This window comes from Pleurodeles waltl, chromosome 6 (assembly GCF_031143425.1).
Source record: "Pleurodeles waltl isolate 20211129_DDA chromosome 6, aPleWal1.hap1.20221129, whole genome shotgun sequence".
Classification (NCBI taxonomy): domain Eukaryota; kingdom Metazoa; phylum Chordata; class Amphibia; order Caudata; family Salamandridae; genus Pleurodeles; species Pleurodeles waltl.
The window spans coordinates 1319853248-1319876351 of NC_090445.1; the positions used below are offsets into that span (position 1 = coordinate 1319853248).

General features: G+C 42.6%; 1 protein-coding gene across 1 annotated transcript; it reads left to right on the plus strand.

Annotated features, from left to right (window-relative positions):
• Positions 1–14261: 14261 nt before the first annotated feature.
• On the plus strand, positions 14262–21826 carry LOC138300815 (cornifin-A-like). Its single transcript, XM_069240622.1, has 3 exons — positions 14262–14481; positions 20176–20226; positions 21559–21826. The coding sequence occupies exons 1-3, from the start codon at positions 14277–14279 to the stop codon at positions 21636–21638; spliced, it is 336 nt and encodes a 111-aa protein (XP_069096723.1). The 5' UTR covers positions 14262–14276; the 3' UTR covers positions 21639–21826.
• The last annotated feature ends 1278 nt before the right edge of the window (positions 21827–23104 follow it).

Sequence of the window (23104 nt, forward strand, 5' to 3'; positions counted from 1 at the left end):
CTATGAAAACGAAGATGTTTACCAGTTTAAAGAAAATTATGGTGATATGTTTTGCTATAATTATTATGGGCACCACTTTATACATAGAGCGAGTAGTCCCAAAATGATATTTAATTTCACGCAATGGGAACATTGTCCAACTCTTCCACATGGGAGTTAAGAAATGTGTACTGAAAAGTTTGCGTATTTTTCTGGGCGTCGTCAAAAAAATGCTGAGTCATATTATTATAAAGTAACTCCTACTAAGGACATATATATGCTATTGACCAACACAAAATTTATATATTTGGAATCCTTTGTTTCCCGGTTCTCAATAGAAGGTTATGAATATTGGTCCAAATATATTGATTTGAAAAGTGTTTGGGGAACATAAAATTGGCAGATCAAGGGTACAGAAGCATTGTTCAGAGCATGTCTCATCTCTGTTCAAATGATCTTTTTGAATGAAACAGTGTAACAAACAAGTTGTTTAGGACTAGCAACCATCAGAGAATTAAATATGTCCAGTATGCTGGCCCTTGCTAAATTTGACACCTGGCAAAAATACACAAATGCAACAATATACGAGCTCAATGAGTGGGTCCAGAATGGTACGTTTAATGCTTCACTGACACGTCCAGGCGGGTGGTTATTGTGGCCCATAGATACCAATGGGTGTCATCAACATTTTGTCACCTCCTCGGGGGGTTTCCGGACGAGAAGGCCAGACCCTCACTATATATCACCAGAACATGCTGACATAGTTACAACGTAAAGTGTAGGAAGATTGTGCCAACAGTGGCTAAAATCATCCTCACTAGATGCGGTTAAGGCACACCTCAATCTCTTGTATAAAAACACTGATTTACAAGATTTCTTGTCAGGCCCCAAGATACCACATAGGAAGTGTTTCTTATATGAAGTATACAATGAAATATGGAAACTTTCCCAACAAGAGGCTGCAGCCCGGTTAAGGCAAATAGACCAGGAAAATTTGAATGGGATTCACACCTTGTCCGACTGGATATACACAATTAATAACATTGTTTCTTCTGCTGTAGACATAATACGATCTGATATGTCTTCTTTATATCATGGACAGAGTCAGACCAAGTCCATTATGCAGTTGGGTTGGACACTTCAAACATTGAAGGCGGGTCGCATTCCATGGCAGCACATCAGTGCCAGGGAAATATTTTTTTCCTTTAATTTGACACGACAACAACAACTAATGGCTAAAAAAGAAGCGACTTATGTCATGCTTAACACTGAAAAAATTGAAAGATTGCCTTTTATAGTGTCCGAGATCCCTTCTGCAGAGTGGTTAATACATGGGGTTATTAATCTGCCTATTTCAACGATACAATTCACTTCTTGTTTGAAACACGTTCCGGGATGCAAATATGAAAAGCTGGGTGATAGTTACATCCATGAGATGTGGGAGCTTCCCTTCACGTACAAATGCCTCAATGGCATGAAAGAGGTCTTTCTTAGCGGTAGTGAATGCGAGACTTCAGTCAGCCATTCGATGATTTGTAAGCAGCTGTCCTTGCATGGGGCGTGCAATGGCTCGGTTGCAAACTTGGCTTGCTATCTGTAGGGAGTTCCAGTCCCCTTGATTAAACGCACGTTACAGGTGCTTTCAAAAGGCAGCTACGTCCTTCTCAATAGTGAAAACTGTTGTGGCATGCAGGCCGGAATAGTTTACATTGTTTCGGTCTTCAAGGTCGTTACATGCTGCGGGAACGTGTTGTTTCCCCCCACTAAATTGAGGGAGGTAGCTGGCATCTGGCCTCATATTGCTACTTCCAAGGTGAATTTTGACAAGTTGAGTAGACTCAAGGCTTAATTGTTTCAGAAGCATGTGGCCCTTACATCTGCACGCGAGACCTACACACTTCAAGTGGCAAGGTCATCGGCAGAAATACAGTCCCTGTTAAATACGAACTTTCTGAGACACTTTGGTGAACTCGTGGGACGTATATTTAATGCGTCCAGCACGGCTGGATTAGCACATTTTTTCAAAACTGTTGGTATTGCTTTTGTTCACACCTTCTCCTCTATATTCGGTTTGATACCTTCAGATATACACTCAATTTTCTGAAGTATTTTTGTGGGATTTCCAATAACTTCAGCTTTATTAGCTGGCATTTTGCTGTTGCTGTTTTTCCGCAATGGCTGTCCCGCTGCAACAAGGACAAATGAAGGTGCTCCGATCAGCACAGCTGTGTCGTGAACGCATGATGCAACAATTTGGGGCAACACTCCTGGAATATTTGGAGTGTGACTGGTTTCTGTCATTCAGACCGGTTTTGGATTGTGTGCAGCCCGTGTTTCGGTGCCGTTGGTGCTCTTTTGAACATGCACTGGAAGTTTGTCTTTTACAGCAACACCCCTCAGTGATTGATGCTGATCTGTTGATGTTCTCGTTGAGGGTTCATTACCAGACATGTGCACTGCGGTTGCGTTTGCTAAGAGAAGCTGATTACGAGCTACCCTTCCTGGAGGAAGTTGCCATTAACGCACTACTGGGCACTGCACAGGATGCCGCCTTGGTTGATACTGGGGCTATGGAACCCACCTGCTCCTTGGTCGTTTTTGGCACGGATTTTCCGGTTTTGTCATCCGCCGAAGTGGAAGATCTCTTGCTTTCCATGGCTCGTGCCTGATTCGGAACTACTCTAAATTAACATTTTTCATTGAATTCGGCTCCAAGCCGCATGACCATTCCTAAATTGTCCCAAAATATGCTTGTGTGGACTCTTAACTTGTCAAAATTAAGTAGGGTTTTAAACATATTTTGGGTTAGGGTATTTTAGCTTTGGCTTGAACCACTTTCTACAGACAAGGGGAGGGTGTTGTGTAGCCATTTTAAGTATAGCTCCATGCACGTTAGTTTAACACACTAGGCTGCTGTGTACTTTGCCCTAGACACAAAGTGGACACATATTTTCTCAAAGAAAACAGAGGTGTTTTTTGAAAAGTGCCTACCTGTGGATTTTGACCTCTAGCTCAGCCGCCACCTAGGGAAACATACCAAAGCTGTGCATTTTTTAAAAACTATAGACCTAGTGAAATCCAAGATTGGGTGACTTGTGGGGCTCTCAACAGATTCTGTTACCCAGAATCCTTGGCAATCCTCAGAATTTGGCTAAAAAAATACTTTTTCCTCACATTTCGGTGACAGAAAGTTCTGAAATCTGAGAGGAGCCAACAATTTCCTTCCAACCAGTGTTCCCCCAAGTCTCCCGATAAAAATGGTACCTCACTTGTGTGGGTGGGCCAAGTGTTTGTGACAGGGAAGAGCCAAAAACACGTCGAAATTGAGGGGGAACCAAAGTGGGTCCAAAAGGGCAGTTAAAAAAAAACATTTTTAGGTTGACAAGTGCAGCAGAAGTTTTATCGGTATAGATGAGACAATGCTGGGTGGTAGGAATTTTGTGGCTTCCTGCAGATTCCGGAAGGTTCCATCACAAAAATATGGGGAAAATGTGTGCTTTCCAGCAAAGTTGCAGGTTTGAAGGGCATTGTGGGTAAGGAAATGGTGCTGGGTGCATGTGAAGCACACCACCCTGGAATCAACTAAATGTTTAGTTTTCAGATGTGTCTAGGTCTTGTGGATTTTTCTACATGGCAGCTTCCCAAAGTAAAAAAAAGTACAGCCCTCACCATTCCAAGTGGGACGATTTTGAGAGTTACCAAGCTCTCATGGCCCAAATGTAAAACAAAAACCAAAAATAATCAAATGTCCTCTTGCTTGCCATGGAATACAATGTTTTAGTGAGCTGGGGAGAGCTGAATGACTGTTAGCCCCTTCAGTTTGGGTGGAGGCATAACCAGGCCCATACTGGTTGGTAGCCACCACCTTACTATTTTCTTTTATTGTTTTTATTCCCTGGCATCTAGTAGACTTTCTGTCCCCCCAGGGTGTGGATCGGGGGTAATTGCCCAATCTGCCCACTGGTGGGCAGAACAACTTTGGCCCCATTTATTTGGGGTGGGGGTATGGCCATACTCCCAACCTTTTATTTTGAAAAAAAATCTTCCCTTCCAAAAATAGGCCAATCTGCCCACAAGGGGGGCAGCTATGGCCAACAGTAATGTGCCCCCATGGGGAGTGCCCCCCCAAAACAAAACACAGACGTACACACACACCAATCCATGGTGTCTAGAGGTTTCTGCTGCCTTTGGGGGCAGATTGGCCTAACAAAAATAGGCCGATCAGCCCCCGGGGGGGCAGAAATGGCCTAATAATAATATGCTCCCCCCGGAGCATCCCTTGCCCAAGGGGTCGCTCCCCAAACATAAAAAAATAAAAAATACAAATCCCTGGTATCTTGTGGTTTTCTGCCCCCCTGGGGGCAGATCGGCCTAATAATTTTAGGCCGTGAAATAGCCTAAAAGTCATTTGCCCCCTTGGAGAGTTGCCCTTGCCCAAGGGTGGGGCAGAAATGGCCTAAAAATAATTTCCCCCTTGGGGAGCGGCCCTTGCCCAAGGGGTCGCTCCCCAAACATAAAAAAATAAAAATAAACAAAAAAATTATCCCTGGTTCCTAGGGTTTTTCTGCCCCCCGGGGGCAGATCTGCCTAATAATTTTAGGACGTGAAATAGCCTAAAAGTAATTTGCCCCCCTGGGGAGTGGCCCTTGCCCAAGGGGCCACTCCCCTTATGCGCAAGTAAAAAAAATAAAATCCCTGGTGTCTAGTGGTTTCTGCCCCCCCCCTAGGGGCAGACATGGCCTAATAATAATTTGTCCCCCCCGGGAGCGACCCTTGCCCAAGGGATCGCTCCCCAAACATTAACAACAAAAAAAAAAAGATCCCTGGTGTCTAGTGGATTTCTGCCCCCCCGGGGGCAGATCGGCCTAATAATTTTAGGGGGGGGGGCAGAAGTGGCCTAGAAATAATTTCCCCCCCGAGGAGCGACCCTTGCCCAAGGGGCCGCTCCCCTTATTTCACACAACAAACAAAAAAAAAAACGGGTGCTTGAAGCTGAGCTTCCAGCGCCGGGGGGAAGGCCTCTGATGAGGTCAGCGTGCAAAAGCGGGCCGACGTCATCAGACGCCACAAGGGGGCTACGGGGGGCGGGTTTGGAAGGAGGACGGGAAGCTATTCCCCTTCCATCTCTGCCCTGGGGAGGGGGGGTTCTCGGCCACCGGGGGGAGAGCTAGCATTCCCCCCGGGGTCCATAGCCGGACGGGCAACCGGTGCCGAAGACGAGACCACCTCGCCCGGAGCACCCAAGGGGTTAAAGCAGTATCTCTAGTATAGGAGCTGTATGTCTTCATATTGGCAGCAGAATCTTAAATGTAGTTGGTGCTGAACTTTGTCTGTGATTATTTAAAATGCTTCATATAAATACATATCCGGAGCTGTAAAAAACAAAGGTTACAGGGACATTATAGTTAGATTCTGAATTTACTTGTACAAAACCATAGAAATTCAGAAGTTATGGTTTTTATTAAGTAACTATAACTCGCACCCTAAGGTAACTATAACTCGCGCCCTTGCCATTCAGTTTTCTTATCAATAATTTTATTGCAAAAGTTGCAGTGATAATGCCAAAGATGCCATACAAAATCTTGTCAATTATATAATATATGGAGTAATTAGCTGTGCATGACAAAGGCACGAGTTATAGTTACCTTAGGGCGCGGGTTATAGTTACTTAAAAGAACTCCAAATATAACTGCTGAATTTCTATGGTTTTGTACAAATAAATTTAGAACCTAACTATAACTTCCCTGTAACCTTTGTTTTTTTTCAGTGCACTTCTATGGTTTTTTGGCGTAAAGCAATTTGAATTACTATACGTTTTTCCCACCCACGCCACTCATGGCCTTTGCTGTGGGCAACGCAGGTTGGCCACAGGGCCTTCCTCTGTCAGTGGATCTGTGCATGAGTGTTAGAGTGGGTCTGAAAATGGGTGTGTGAGTCTGGGTGGATGTGAGTAGGTGCATGAGTGTCTGAGTGGGTGTGTGAGTGGGCGTGAGTCTCTGAGTGCATGTGCGAGTGAATGAATTAGTGTATGAATGAGTCTGGTTTTCTTTCAAATTTTTCCATATGCGTGAATAATTTGTGATTTTCATGAATATCACGCCTGGTGATGCAAACATTTTTAAACCCAAAATTTGCCCCTAAAACACACCTATATCACACCCCTTGGGTCAGTCTACATTCACCCGACCTCTTGTGCCACTTACCATTTGGATTCAACTCCGGAGACCGTGTCACGTGAAATAAAATAGCTGCTGCAACTTTGTAATCAGGTTGCAGTCAGCCAATCGCAACGCTTCTTTTCACATGCGTATTCGTGAAAAATTCACAAATCTCTCAAATCATTCACAAAATATTTGTGAACTCATCACGGCCAGTGATATAAAAATGTATTTTCCCTTTAATATCTCAAAAACTACTGAACAGGTTTACACTAAATAAGCAGAAGTGTGATCTGCGTACCGAAAGCTAGCTTTCGGACAAATTTGGTGTAATTCCATCCAGTGGTTCGGTCTGTAGACGTGTCTAATGGCCTACGGGAATTAAAATGAGAATCACAACTTTTATACCCCTCCCTTTTTCTCTGGCTCCGCTTGACGGATCGCCCCAAAACGTTTTGTGTGCAACAGGAATCACTGCAACACTTTTTTTGGAAACTTTTGTGAAGATTCGTCAAACGGTGCCAAAGATATAGACAAGTCAAAAAAAGTTTTTTCTATGGAAATATGGTCTTAACTATGACTACAAAGTGGCGACCGCCACTAGGTAATATATATATATATATATAAATAAATATATATATATAAATGCATATGTATATATATATATATATATATATATATATATATATATATATATATATATATATATATATGTATATATATATATATATATATATATATACACACACATATATATATATATATACACATATATATATACGTGTGTGTAGTTATATATATATATATATATATATACATATATATGTATATATATATGCTTGTTACTGACTCTGAGAGTGCTCTGGGCTCTGCTAACTAGACCCATGACCTGTGCTCTGATTAAAAAAAAAGTACATGGTAATTAGGTATAATTACCTGGTACTGAAAACCTGCTTGTAAGTCATTAGTATGTACTGCTGTTGTGCCTGCTGTCAATGTAAAAGCCAGCCCTTTCCTGCAAGCTGCTTTTTTATTAAATTTATATCACTGCCTTGAACTACAAGGAGGAGAAGGACTGCCCTGCTGGAACCTTGGTCTGCATTACAAAGGACTGCACTCTGCATGACTGCACCTGCTGCACACTGAGGAACTACAGCTCTAAGGACTTTGCCTGGCTTCAAGAAGTGAAACAGTGGACTCCCTGACAGCAACAGGTTAATATAGTGTCACCTGCACCATCTCCATCAAGAAGACCCCCAGCTGGACGTTGTCCAGTGGCCTTTGTAGGAACTGACAGGTGCATGCTGGGAAACATAGTCCCAACATCCCAAGGGCCATCTCAGAGCTTCTAGACCCTTGGATTGGTGCTGTGGATGCCCAAAGATTCCTGCCTGGTGACATAAAGAAGAAGAAGGACTGCCTTGCTGAACCCCTGATCTGCACCAAAAAGGACTGCATTTACAAGGACTGCACCTGGTATACACTCTGGGCTTCACAAAACAGGATTTTGCCTGGCATCTAAAGGATTCAGGAGTGGACTCCCTTCAAGGGACAGGTATGAAGGAGCTATCAAGAGTGACCTGTGTCAACTCCTGCCAGAAGAGCCCAGCTGGACAGCTTTCAGTGGACGTTCAAGGATTTGGCCACACGCATTATGGGAACTGTAGTCCCAACGTCCTTAGGCGCGATTTAGAGATTCTGGAATCTTGGAATGATGATGTAGATCGTTTTCTTGCATCAGGGAACCCTACTGGAAGTAAATGTAAAAATGTTACATCACGGGTGGACAGAACTTTTGACTTTGTCCTGGTCCAGTGTAATGGTTCTTAACCCTTTGAGCACTATTTGCTTCTAAGTGCTAGTTTTAAATTTAATCTTTAAAAATTCTTATCTCAGGTTCCCTACATTGGATTTTTGTCATTTTGGTGTCATTTTAAAGGTAAAAATATTTCCCATTTTCATTAAATGGTGTTGGATTTTTATTGTGTGTTTCGTCTTACTTATTTAATGTATTGGTGTTTTTTCGTGTTTTACACAACTGTCTCCTAAGTTAAGCCTGCCTGCTCATTGCCAGCTACCAATGGTTGAGCAAGTGATTCATTTATTATGATCCTGACTGAACGTTTTATTGTGTTTGTGGCCATAGTACTAGGGATAGGTCCCTTTAACCACTATTAATAACACACTTTCTATCTATCTATCTATCTATCTATCTATCTATCTATCTATCTATCTATCTATCTATCTATCTATCTATCATCTAGTGGCAGTCACCAATATAGTTAGGACCAAGGGCCTGATTACAAGTTTGGAGGTTGGCTTTGCCGACCGCCAGCCCCACGGTGAGGAGACTGCTGTTGAGGTAGTGGTCTTTGCACCGGGCCTACGACAACTTTTGTACCAGGGTGACGAGTGGGTACCAAGTTTCCAGTGGGAAAGGTGTGGCAGCATTGCACCTGGCTCATAATAGAGCCGGCAGCAATGCCGCTGCAAACAGGGTGCATCAGCACTCTTGAAATGCACACTGTCTGCACATCAGACAGTGTGCATTTCAAGGGTGCTGGGCAGGGGAACCCTTGCACTGCCAATGACATGGGCCTGGGCAGTGCAGGGGCCCTCCTGTGGCCCCCAGCACTTGTTATCCACCAGCTGTTTCATGGCTGTCAGACCACCATAAAAAGGCTGGCGGTGAACAAGATTGCAATCAGCAGGGTAGCGAGTTCAGCACCGCCCAGGCTGATTACAACCAGGTTCACCCTCAGCTCGTCTGGATCAGTGATCCAGGTGGGGTGGCAGTAGGTTGGCGGGTCTTCAGACCACCAGCCTCATAGTAAGGGTTTCCATAGAAGGAGCATTTTTTTTGCCTGTAACTTTAGAGCAGCTTGATGAATCTTCACAACATTTTCAAAACATATACTTTGGTTGCTGAACCTGTTGTATTGAAGTTACATTTCGGGGTGATCTGCCAAGTGGGGTGGAGAAAAAGAGGGGGCCAAAAGCTCATTTTCCCCATTCCTTTTTCCATAGGACGTTTAGACACACCTACATACACCAAATTTGGCAGGAAGCTAGATCCTGTTGCACACATCAGACATTTTGTGTTTTGGCAGAACTCCTTTCAGTAGTTATGGAGAAATTTAAGGCCCAAAAATATAGATGTATAGGGGTGCAAATCCTCAGTAGATCCAACTGTCCCCAAGCTGTGATTGGCTGCCAAAACTTCTACAAACATGCCCTGGGGACCACCACCTCCCTGGGGCATTTATGAAAAGATGTGCAGGGAGGACACATGAGCCCCTGCACCCCTGGGACCACAACCTCCCTGGAGAATTTATGAAACGATGTGTGAGGGGGTGATGTTGCCCCCCCACAGCCCTGGGGATCACCACCTCTCTGGGGTAGATTGAAAAAAAAAAGAGATCAGGGTCTATTTCAGGCCCCCTGCAGCCCTTGGGACTACCACCTCCATGGGGCTATGCCACGGCCCCCCTCAAGGAGCCAGTGATGGCCCTGGGGACAGCCAGCCCCCAGGGTCGGCTCCTGCTTCATCCTTGGGTGTCCACCCCACTGACATAGCTGTTTGCTGTGACTGTGTGGCATCTTTGAAGCTGCCACCATGTCACAGCAAACACTGTGCTCTGATGAAGGGAGAGCTGTAAACCAGCTCTCCCTTCATCGGAGCTGAGGTTTCCTTTGTCTGCCTACCCGCAGAGATGCAGGCAGGGAGCCAGAGAAAAGTGCTCTTACAGAGAGGGAGCTCCTGTAGCAGCTCCCTCTCTGTGACAGCAATGCTAGCTCCCACAGGAGGTGACCATGGGGGCATTTAGGCTCCCGATACGGTCTCCAAAGTCATGGCTGGGCCCCATGGGATGGGGTCCCTGGGGCTGAAATTGGCATGTGGAGGGGGGCCACGGGGCCACCTCCTTTCCCAAAAAATATAAAAAATTAAGCAGCGCTCTGGGAGGTGGGTCCCTGGGCCAAGGTTGGCCCTATGGAGAGGGGCATATGGCCCCTTCCCCCACAAAAACAATTAATCATTAGGCCATGCCCTGGAGGATGGGGTCCCCGGTGCCAAGATCGGCCCTGAGGAGGGAGGCCATTTGGTCCTCCTCTCCCTAAAAAAATGAATCATTAGGTCACGCCATGGAGGATGGGGTCCCTGGGGCCAAGATTGGCCCTGTGGAGGGGCAGCCATGTAGTACGCCTCCACCCACAAACTAATTAGGCCACGCCCCAGGGCAATGAGTCCCCGGGGCCAAGATCAGTCTGGGAGGAGGGCTGCGTGGCCCATGTCCCATAAAAAAATATATATATATTTAGGCTGGGCCCGAGAGGAAAGGGTCCCCGGGCTGAGATCGGCGTGGGGAGAGGGGGCCTTGCAGGGTTGGGTGGCTATAGGGATTGGCTCAATTGTGTGCAGTAGTGGTTAGATTAATGTATAGTAATGAAAATTACTTTGCCTTAAAACACTGTAGAAATTCACAAACAAACAAAGCTTACAGGGACATTATAGTTAGGAAATAGAATTTTAAAAAACATAGAAATTCACTGAAAAAAACAAAGGCTTTACATTACATACATTAACGTATCTAAGTTCATGTTTACAAACGACCATTGATAATAAATGTGTCTATGCAGTGCAGGTACGTTATAGTTAGGATTTGAATTTACTCGTACAAACCCGTAGAAATTCAGCATTTATTGTTATATATATACATATCCACTGAATGCTCCTTTCTACCTCAATATTGTTGCAGAAGTAACCACCCTCATTCCACAATCAGGCTGGAGAAGCAGGCAGCATAGCACAATGAGTCTCAGCAAAATCCTTTTATTTTTTCTTATTTTTCACTAAATACATTAGTGCGGTCCCCGCCAATATATACAGATGTAATTATATGTATGACTGAGCATTGCATGTTGAGATTGGGTTAGAGTTTGATATCACTTCCACACATGCTAATAGACCCAATTCAGGTGTGAGACTTTCGATTTCTGAAGCCCAAAATCACTTCATTTTAACTGTCTCACTCCTAAAATTGCCTGTTTCAAGACAAATTAGTGGGAAAGTTAATTCTCCCAATTTACTTTTCAAAATCTCCCACTTACCTCTTCTAAAATGTTGGAATATGTGCTTCCATTTCAGCAGGGGGAGTGTTTGGGATGTGGCACCCCCAAATAAATGCATTGTTGGCTTGGTAGTTAGATCTGTAGGTGGGTTTGGTGTGTCTCTGTTGTTTTGTTCTTCTTGTGGTCCAAACACAAAAGCTGAAACAGTAACCTTTGCTCTAAAACACGAGAGAGTGGCAGATAATCATCTGGTAGGTAAATTCCAAAAAATGAAACTAGATAACCTGATATTAATACCGGGGTCCCAGCGTCTTCAAACTGTGTGATTCTTGGTAAATATTTTATTTCACAGAGCCTCCTTTTTCTTTATTATCACTTAGGAGATCAATTTTAAATACTTGAGTTCAGAAAGTGTGCTGTACTAGCACCTCTTAGGTTTGATGTAATATACTGTTATATTGCCCCATTTATAATAAGACTATAGGCCATGTTTAGGGTTAACATGACTACTAACTTGCCTCTTACTTCACTAATGGCATTGGAGTTGGAGGCGGGCCATTAATGTATCTAAGTTCATGTTTACAAACGACCATTGATAGTAAATGTGTCTATGCAGTGCAGTTATTTAATCTGATGAACTTCTAATGAAATGTTTCTGCATGAAAAAGAACACTTTTTACATTATGTTTTTTGTACAATATACATACCAAACGTTTTCATGCCTTGGCTCATGCATGAACTTTTAGCACAAGACAGACCCTTAGCTCGGCTCTGGTTCTACTTGCCCCAAAAATTTGCGGTTACTCCCACCTATATTTGTGTCAATCTCTTGATTAAATGATATGTAAAAGGTGATGACTGAAACATGCACTGATTTGACAACTGTACCATCAAAGCTTTTCGTAGCAGAGACAAAGAAGAGTGTGTGTGATGAAAATACATTTAAAACAAGTGATCCTATGGCAGGGATTCCAGGCCGTTGTATTGTATGTGACAGTAGTCATGAGTTCCCAGGGATATCTTCCAGGCCCAGGTGGGACAGGCAAGGACCTTAACTTTCAGGGGTGCTGTTTTGGGTGTGACACTCCCCAAATGAATGTTTGGTTTGATAGTTGAGTCTTGAGGCACTGAGGGCCTCATTAACACGCCCTTTGCGCCACCGCTGCCTCATTTGTTGGGATGCATCAGTGGTGTTAGCAGTGCACTACGCTGCTCCATATTTACAAACAGACTCATTGGGTCCAATTTGTTAGTTTGTAAAGCACTGGTCACATTATACCTGTGACAGGTATAATGTATTCAGGGTTGGTGTTCCCAAGGGAAAAGACAGGCAGAACTTAGGCAGTAAAATTTACAACATTTCACTGCATCATTCTGTGACTTCACTACTTCAACATTTTACTACCTGCTCAGTGCAGGGGTAAAATTGATGCAGGTCTTTTTCCTATGGGAGATTGTGCACATTGCTGGAGTTGCATAAGTTTAACAATGCTACTCCAGCAATGCTTGAGTTTAGCACCAACAGATGCGTCAGAATTTCTGACGCATCTGTGAAAACATGCTCCAGGGAGCTCAGCATTGTAAAATCAATTGGAGTAGTTAGGAGATTTGTTATAAGAGCAAAAATTCTGACGCACCTTGTAAATGAGGCCCAAAGTCTGGTCTGCTATGTCTAGGTCGTTGTTTTTGTCATTCCTATTTCACTAAGAACTTTTACCTTGTTGATTTTTTGGGAATAGTTAGAGAATGGTTTACTAGAAGAATGGTACATCTGCACCCCAAGGAGTACTCTTAGAATGGGTGCATACTTACTACTTTTTGGAACGCACAGGCATTGCAGTAATAGTCTTGAAAAGCTGTGACAGTCTCAGGTTTCCAGGCTTACTACTGGCAATCAAACAGCCAAAATGTGATGATGAATGCATGCAACTAGTCTAAGCAGTGTTGCAATCACCCAGTGTAGTATTCCAACCCAGTGTTTTCACTCACAGACCACAGACTGTGCACACAGAGGCCCATTTAATGCAAATTCAGTCCAACCCAAACATTGGTCATCTTATCCTTTCACCACGGGGCCCAGCACTTTTTAGTTGGGGAATTTGAGATTCAAAATCCTCTCCCAATGGCCCCCCAACCCGAATCTCAGTGATTAAGCTGCATCCCTGCGTAGAAGTTAGTGTCATGACTTAATTTCGTATGACTTTTAGTTTTCCATTCCAGTGCTCGGATAACCTCATGGACACACAGCATACAGTGTATAAAGTATGTACATACATGTGTGGAGGCAGTGCAATCTAGCAAAATTTTTGAGAAGAAAGGTACATTGCATGTGACTATGACTATCCAATTAATTTTAAATAGAGACATTTGTGGCCATGTTTTTATTATTTCTCCTTTAAGACTTCTCACAGTTGCTAGACCAATCTACTGTTTTCAGTGGAGCTTTAAAGACTTTTATGAAATAGGTAACCCCAGCTACAGCTATCCGAATACATAAAACTCAGTTATTTTTTCTCTTAAGAGCTCTGTAAAAAGTAGTTTACACACTTACAGACACATGAAGGAGATAGTTGGTGGCAGCCAACTACATTGGTTTTATAGAAGACTCAGACACACAAACCATACGCGTGTTGGGCCTTAAACTCCGAACTAGCCCCATTAACCAGGCATAACTAACCTGCCACATGCTCACTGTTCTGACTACCTTTCAGGAAGTCTAAAAGCATTCCTAAGTGGCACTCTGCCCTCTTGTGTACACATTATCTCAGCAGGTGCTTAAACACAGAAGCTGATAGTTGTTCCAAGCAGGACTGGACTGCATAACCGGATAATGCAACAAAAGGAATCCTTAGGTGTGAATGAAATGATGCCATGTAAAAGAGTCACCATGAAACCTGAGTCAGTGTTTTTATAGGCAACCAAACTTCACGGGTGTGGGTGATTTTATTGGGTACGACCCACTCTAATGTCAGGGTGAAAGAAACACAAATTGCAAAATAAATCAACTATCCTTTAATTATAATGTGCAGATTCATAGAAACTGCAAGAATAATAAGGTAAGCCTTTGTTATGACTAGCCACGAAGCAGAGTATAAAATCAGCACCTTTGGACTGCCCCGCTACAGATCAGACAGCCCGTCTTCCTGCGTTTCTTCCTCAAGCAGGCAGTGCCACACCGTGCCCGAGAGAACCATGTCTGCCAAGGGCGGAGGACACCACCACCAGAAGACGCAGTGCAATGATCCCTGCCAACAGACAAACCCCTGCCAGGACCGTAAGTGATGGCGTGTTCTTAAACATTCTTCTCCTATTTTGACTTATCACTGTAAGGAAAATGTGCAGCTTTTAATGTTTCTGTCTTAGTTTGGGAACAATGCTTTTCATAAAAGCACTTGCAAGGGGTTCATTCCATAAAGGTATTGTTAGAGAGACAAGTTGGGGAGCAACAAAGCAGCGTTCATTTAGGGGTTTAGAGGACTACTCAAGTTTGAATAGACGAAGTGGATTTCACATTTTTGAATTAGAAATGAACTATATTGCCACATATTTGCGGCTGGGGGATTACATGATTTAGTTAGGCCTGCGCAATTTTTTGTCAAGTGCTAAAGAAAGGAGTACAGTACAAGTCTCAGAGATCCAAAGTCAACAACATAGCGGTTGGAGCACATCTCCATACCTTGGCCCGGATTTACAAACACTTTATGCTGGGTTTGCATTACTTTTTTAATGCAAACCCGTCGCAAATGTTGTGGTGAGATTTGCAATTCAGTTCAAATCATGATTTGTGTTGAATTGTAACCTGTGCTGCCTTGTATTGCTTTACACCAAGGGTGTGTTCTATCAGCGGTGAATGGGTGCTAGCATGCAACCCCCATACGTTTTGATACAAATACCTAGCTAGAAAGAATTGCGGACGGGGATTTGTGCCACAATCCTGTGCCTCTTCAAGGCAGCCCTAACGAGGTGGCATATTTCCATTTCTCCTCTTTTTTCCTCTTTTCATGTTTGCATTACAATCCACATATACAATGTGGGAAGTGCCTCAAAGCATTGTTTTTGTATTGGAAAGGTGTCTATGTTGGCACATTAAACAAAAAAGTGCAGTAGTACAGGGAGATCGCAGCACAACCATGCTCAGTAGATCAGGCGCCAGATGTAGCAAAGGGTTTGCGCCTCGCAAACGGCAAAAAACGCCGTTTGCGAGGCGCAAAAGCCTCTCTGCTATGCAGAAATGCATTTTGCGAGTCGGATCCGACTCGCAAAATGCATTTCCGACTCGCAAATAGGAAGGGGTGTTCCCTTCCTATTTGCGACTCGCAATGCTATGCAATTTCATTTGCGCCCGCGAAAGCGGTCGCAAATGAAATCGCTGTTACCATCCACTTGGAGTGGATGGTAACCCATTCGCAAACGGGAAGGGGTCCCCATGGGACCCCTTCCCCTTTGTGAATGATCACAAAAACAATTTTTCAGAGCAGGTAGTGGTCCTATGGACCACTGCCTGCTCTGAAAAATACCGAAACAAAAGGTTTCGTTTTTTTTTCTAAGTGCAGCTCGTTTTCCTTTAAGGAAAACGGGCTGCAGATAGAAAAAAAAAAAACTGCTTTATTAAAAAGCAGTCACGGACATGGTGGTCTGCTGTCTCCAGCAGGCCACCATCCCCGTGAGTGCCCATACTCGCAATGGGGTCGCAAACTGCGACCCACCTCATAAATATTTATGAGGTGGGTTTTTGCGACCCCATTGCGAGTTGCAGAAGGTGTCTGAGACACCTTTCTGCATAGCAAATTGCGACTTGCAATTTGCGAGTCGCACGGACTCGCAAATTGCAAGTCGCAATTTGCTTTCTTCCTACATCTGGCCCATGGTGATGTTCTGCTCTCTCCCTTTCAGGCAAAGCGGCTCAACGACTTTATTTGCTGGTCTTCATTGCACAACTTCAATGCAAATCTGAGTCATGATCAATCGACTGGCAAAAAATGGAAATTACTGAAAACTTTATTTCAAGTTATGATTGTTAAATTCTGGTTGGTGGTTTTTTAGGTCGAGTGCGCAAGTGCTTTGACCTTTTGTTAGTATTGTGTGCTTTTAACCACTCCCACCTCACGTTCATCACTTTCACTTGTTCATTGTCTTTCCTTTCAAAAATCCTTTGTTATCATTAGTAAATGCTTAATGTTTGTCCCTTCTTGGGGAGGTTTTGTTACCTCTTTGCATACTGACCCTGTTATATGGATAGTATCACAATTGCCGATATGTTTGACTGTGAGCTAAGTTCTTTTTCCTATTGTGTCTCTCCTTCACTCTCATGCTCATGGTGGCCATGGTGATTTGAATCAGCTCGCTTAGGTCAACTAATGTTTTACTTTTCATTTTCAATTTATGTGGCAAGAAAAATCCAGTTAGGAATTTACAGCGCCAATAGCTCTAACTGTAGCAAATGCGAGAACCATTGCATTGCAAATGCTTGTTTTGAGATGGTGTTGCTATCATCAATAGCTAAAGTGAAACCCTAATGCTAAGAAGATGAGCTAACCAATTCCTTGGCCTACCAATAATCTTTCTTGTAATTGGACTAGTGCAACACCAATTTGCTTCACCACACTTACTATCGCACACTGAGGAATGGTGATGCCAGGAGATAACATTAAAAAGAAAAGAAAAAAATTGAAAATTAAAAATTAAATTTTTTAAATAAAATAAAACTTGAAAGGTTTGGAAACTCCACTCCACGGAATACAGAACTAAGAGGCAATACTCTCTGTCTTAATAGGACAAAACATAATCCATTTACTCCTAACTTACCGCCCACTGGAACAAAAAATACAATTCAACGTGCTGTGTATGCTATGGAAATCCTTCCAAGGAGAAGCCCATAATAGATATTTAAGCTGACCACCCAATAGACAATTTTGCAACTTTACATACCCAAGAGATTTCTGACTTTGCAAGTATTTCTGCTGAGATGGGACATGCACTGATAATTCAGGTCTGGCTTTCCATTTCAGAGCAGGGTCAAGACTAATGTATCTATGGGACCTTCTTTGGAAAGGCACAGTGAGCAAAAAAATAATGGAATGGGATGTGACACGAGTAATTATCATTGGCTGGCCCTAATGCAACTATTGCCTTAAACACTTTTTGTTACTACAAGATTTACAATTCTGCATTCTGTAAGGATTTTACAGGTAGGTTATGTAGATTTGTATCTAGACTGAGATGACTAGGATGCCATATTAGAGGACTAACTACAGAAATGTAATCAACTATTGCCATTTCCTAAGCCTATGCTTTCCAAACTTTTGAGAACGATAACCAATTTTAGAAAGAGAAATGTTTGAAACTCTCCTAAAGTTATTGGACCTGAAGGGCCGATTTTCTAATCTAACTAAAGCTTTTTTTGGTAGTGAAATGTAATTTACAGACAACATATTTTCATTTGAAATGGCCACTAAATTTGCACAGACGTACAGTTTTACTGATAAAAGTAGGTTGCACACAAATATTAAATAATGTGTGAAAATCTGGCTTCAGTGAATACTTATAGTTTGTGCATAGCCATGTATTTTTTTTTATTTGTTTTGATCCTACTAAAGTCTTTGTTTCCGTGACACTTCAGAATTTCAAACAAGTGCTTCATTTCTGCTTTCCAAACTGCTGGATATGTTCAGGTATTTTATTAATTGTGTGTTACAAATGCCTAATATCCCACAGCCTTTCATTTCACGCTCACTGTACCCCAGCAGGATTGTCACATAATTCCCTTTACTTTTCTCTCTCTGACTGCAAAGTAAGAGGAGTTTGTAAACACCAAACCCATTAACAAAATAAGCAGCAATTTTCCAGAAGACATAGCTTGACATTTAACCTCTGTCTTTGAGGCACAGAAAACTTGACAAGATAAATACAGAATTAAAGGCTTCTTTATTCAATTAATGCTTAGACTTTCGCGACTCACCAAAATTCAGCTCATGTCTCACCAGTGGGTCACTCCTCACAGTTTAGGGAACACTGTTCTTAGCAATTCACAGATGAGGATTCACTTCCCCCTTTCATGATTGTTACGTATAGACATTTCTGTTTAGCCCCCCCACACATAACAGCCCAGTGTGCTAAGTTAGACCTGATATTACTGCATTCTCGTAGCATAAAAGCGCCTATGTATAGTGGTGGTTTCCGCAAAGCACTAACACAAAATCAGTAGGAGCCAGGTTATTTGTCAGCATGCCTTACAATACAATGTACAGAATACTGCAACATACCAAGGTAACTATGTCCCTGATATGTTCATATTTAGTTCACACACAGTGTTGAAACAATATTACTAAGATCTTCTCTATAGGTTTGTGTGAGTAGGTGATCAAAATGGTGTTAGTAATACCTTTCCAAAAGCTTTTAATACAGCAGATTCCTTACTAATCAAAGTGTTTTTGAATTAACAGTAGCTCTTGGTCTATCAAAACAAAGTTGTAGTGTATATTGATTTAAACACTTGCCTCAAAATCTATGACAACCAGATTACGGGCCAGATGTAGGAAACTGTTTGCGACTCGCAAATGGCAAAATTTGCCGTTTGCGAGTCGCAAAACGCAGTTTCCTATGCAGAAATGCATTTTGCGAGTCGGAACCGACTCGCAAAATGCATTTCCGACTCGCAAATAGGAAGGGGTGTTCCCTTCCTATTTGCGACTCGCAGTGGGATGCAATACCATTTGCGACCGCGTACGCGGTCGCAAATGGCATCGCAGTTACCATCCACTTCAAGTGGATGGTAACCCACTCGCAAATTGGAAGGGGTCCCCACGGGACCCATTCCAGTTTGTGACTGGACCCACAAATATTTTTTCAGGGCAGGGAGTGGTCCACGGGACCACTCCCTGCCCTGAAAAAATACCGAAAGTAAAGGTTTCGGTATTTTTTAAGTGCAGCTCATTTTCCTGTAAGGAAAACGGGCTACACTTAAACAAAAAAAAAAACTGCTTTATTTAAAAGCAGTCACGAACATGGAGGTCTGCTGACGACAGCAGGCCTCCATGTTTGCGAGTGCCTATACTCGCTATACGGCCGCAATTTGCGACCCACCTCATGAATATTCATGAGGTGGGTCATTGCGACCCCATAGCGAGTCGCAGTCGGTGTCTGAGACACCGTACTGCATACCAAATTGCGAGTTGCAATTTGCGAGTCGGATGGACTCGCAAATTGCAACTCGCAATTTGGTTTGTTGCTACATCTGGCCCTACTTTATGTCCTAATAGTAGGATGCTCAAGTCTTGGACATTCCTTTTATAAACAGTCAGTATTACACTTACTAGAGTACATTGTGTTGTTCACGAAAAGGCCAGGACTTGAGCAGAAAATCCTTGCTGATAGATAGTAAGAGGTAATCTTATCTACCGATCATTCACACAAGAGTTTTCCATTTGCATAATTTGTTTTTGCTAATTATGTGAAATTCCACAAAATTATACAAATTTATATGAAGTGCAAAACCGGCAATTAGGATTGTCTTTTCACTCTAATATTGATCCTATGGTCCTGCAATAAATAGTGATGTAAATATGCAATGTGACATAGTGGTGTAATTTTGAATATCAAGCAGAAAGTAGAATTTGCAAAATTTAGTGAGAGTACTCTGGCCTAATGGAAGTTTCACTTGTGCCTAATATATATGTGTGTTTGTGTGTGGGTTAACCTACGTGATAGTGTCTATTGTTATCTATGTGTGTGTCTCCTCAGTTATAGAGTTTAATCGTCTTCACGTACTTTGATGCGCGGATGTGTAAATGGAAGGGCCTGTGTCATACAGTTGAGCGACTGTGTCAGTAGCAAGGTGGGGAGATGACTTTACTGGTTCCTTTCTTCTTAATAGGAGACTGCGTGTTTAGGACTCTTTAGAACACAGGCTTGATTTTCAGAGAACACTGGAAATCCTGTACTTACTGTGCCCCTGTTTCTCTCATTTCAGCATGTGCACCCGTGCAGCAGTGCCAGGACAACTCACAGAAGTGCGCTCCAGGTAAGGGAAGGTTCACGGCTGGGAGGAAGGTTTGCTTTAGTGTACTGAGGAGAGGATTTTCTAAATTCACATTCTCTGCATGGATATCTTGTGTGACCTCTGGACCATGTTTTCAGCTCTCTGTGTCCCAATTTTATCCAACCATGGGACAGAATGTGCTAACGACATTCACATTCACCATGACACCGTGGTGCAATCTAGCTGCCTTTGTAAAGGCAACATGGAAACCAATAGGAGAGGGGTATCCAAGTGACGGTCATCCCTGCTTCTAACTCATGAGAGAATGCACAACTGCTTTGCAGCTTTTCCTGCTGACACAAAACATAGAATGATAGCGGACCTCCATGGTGGCAGGTAAGCACTGCCAAAGTGGAAGATGTGCATTTCATACATCTTCCACTCTGCACGCTCACGCTTCTGGCATTTGGGGGCGGTCTTGTGCAGCAGGGGCATAGTTATCAATGTTGCAGTAGGAGGTCCATTGAACATTGATTATGTCTGTATTTTACTACTCCCGTAAGACTCAGAGGGGGGTTATACTTGCTTGCAGTAGAGCACGCAGCACCCTTGTCAAGCAAGCATGATGGGTTGCTACAAGATCAGACCACCTTTTCGTTAACAATGTGGCACCTTTGTGACATCCCAGATTTCTATTAAGGGTTACGGTGATAACATGCTAAGAAAGAGAAAGTTACGGGGGTCTGCTGCATTTTGCTAGCCTCTGTTCGTGCCTTCACAACTGTGAGCAGTGAAGCACACAACATATTCCTGCCCTGTTAATATTAGTGCACTGATGTGCTCGTGATTGGGTAGAGCTCATTTACCTGGAGATGCAACAGTCTACCCAACTGCACCTCACAGGTCTGCACAAACTGCCTCTAGGGAGGAGCATAAATGACTGATCAAGGCTCAGATGCATAACACAGCCAGCCCAGCTTAGTTTTACCTTCCATTTCAGGTGGATAGCCACCAGAAATAAAATTGTGACAGAAAAATTGTTTTGTAGCAAAAAACCCATCAGTGTATGCTTTCATATGGACACATGGTCTCACCTACAAGTAAATTATTTCTAATGGCCACTGTCAGTCCATGCAGAGGTAGCTTTGTCCATGATCAAAACCAAAATAACATTAAGCTTCAAACAATATATCTCCTGATGCCTACACTAGAGAGGATTTGTCAAACGTTGTATGCTCAACATCAAACAATGAGTATCATGTCTCATCCTGGCTGGTTTATGAAGATCAGAAATATTACAGCTGTTGAGATTTTCCATAACTGTGTCCAAATTTCAATATTATCAATCAGCTTCTCTACTTATCTTTTTTTTAGTGGATCCCTGCAATCCATGCATACCTGATCCCTGCCAAGACCAGCAAAGGCCAGGACACTATATCGGAGGCAAGAAGTGAGTTGCCTAGCAGGGTCTCTCCATTAACAACATGAGATGTCAGAATCTGCTGGAGGGAAACCTGAAATCATGGCTCATTCAAACACCACTCTTAAGATCTAGTTTCCATGCAAACATCTTGCTGTTAACCGTATTCGTGATTATTGTGTAGATTCTATTAAAAAAATAAAACCAACTCTTTTGACCTTATGTTGCTTATCGACTGATGGCTTTTTTTAATGCAAATTGAAGGGTAATTTTAGGATGGGTGACCTACACTGTAACAGGCAGTTCAATATTCTTATATTTGATTAAAGAGGATAACCAGAAACTGCATTATATCAGTATGTCACAAATTTGTTTTACAAACATTCTAATAGCTGCTGCCATGCTGACGCGTCGTTTTTAAAGAAAATAGCTTGTCAAAATACTAGAACAAATGCAAATGATGGGTGGTAAATGCCTGCCCTGATGTGCGCCAAAACAACAAGCAAGTGAAATGAGCATGTCCCCACAAAGGTACAAAGGTTCACTTCCCAACCTTGAGGATTGTTTGAAGAATTGCAATCGAGTGGTGCACTTTTCAACACAAATTGCAAATATCCAAACATATTACAAATAGTTCTGAAGTAACCACTCGAAACTTTTCAATATTTTTATCTACCAATAAAGCACACCTAAGCTCACTAGGTGCTGGCAGGTAGGGTAGAGGGTCTCCCAACTGCAAGAAATGATAAAAAAGGTATGCCAAATTTTAGTTTTGCAGTAACATTTCCATCATAACGTGGTTAAAAAGATTTCATAGGCAATTCAGTTAACGATGATCTGCAAGTAGCCATGGACTCCTCTCATTTTTCATAATGAATATAACACCCTCCTTCACTTATACCTTGCACCTTTTTATATCCCATGTTGGAGTGTGACCTTCAAATTTAATATTAACATGAAAAGCTTTCTATGTATTGTGTAATGAAGCTGCATAGAAAATGTTTTAACGCAGAAAATAATGCACATGTCTGAAATGTGCCCATGGGGAGTGGCCACCAGTGTATACGAAGACTAATGGAACTTATTAATGAGCATATTATAATTAGAGTCATGTATTAGGGTTTTGCAAAAATTAACCACTAGGCCTTAGTTAGCGAGGGTCTGGGCCTAGCTGCCTGGTCTCATATTAAACTGTGTTTTTCTAACGTGCAATGTGCTGTCTCCTTGAAGGACACGACACTGTGGTTTTTCAGAAACTAGAGATGTGTGTGTGTAGCCATAGTAAATTCTTTCTCATGGGACCCGACTTGCTCAAGGAGACATAAGGTGCGTAGAGAATTATTGGACAGAGATAATGATGCACCAAATATTATCCAATGGGGAATTAAGGGCTAGTTTGACAGTTTTGATATAACCGCATGACCTGAGGAGAAACCATCCATTCTTCGCCATTCCTTGCCATTATTAGCCATTATTCGGACATTCCACTCCACGCCTTAC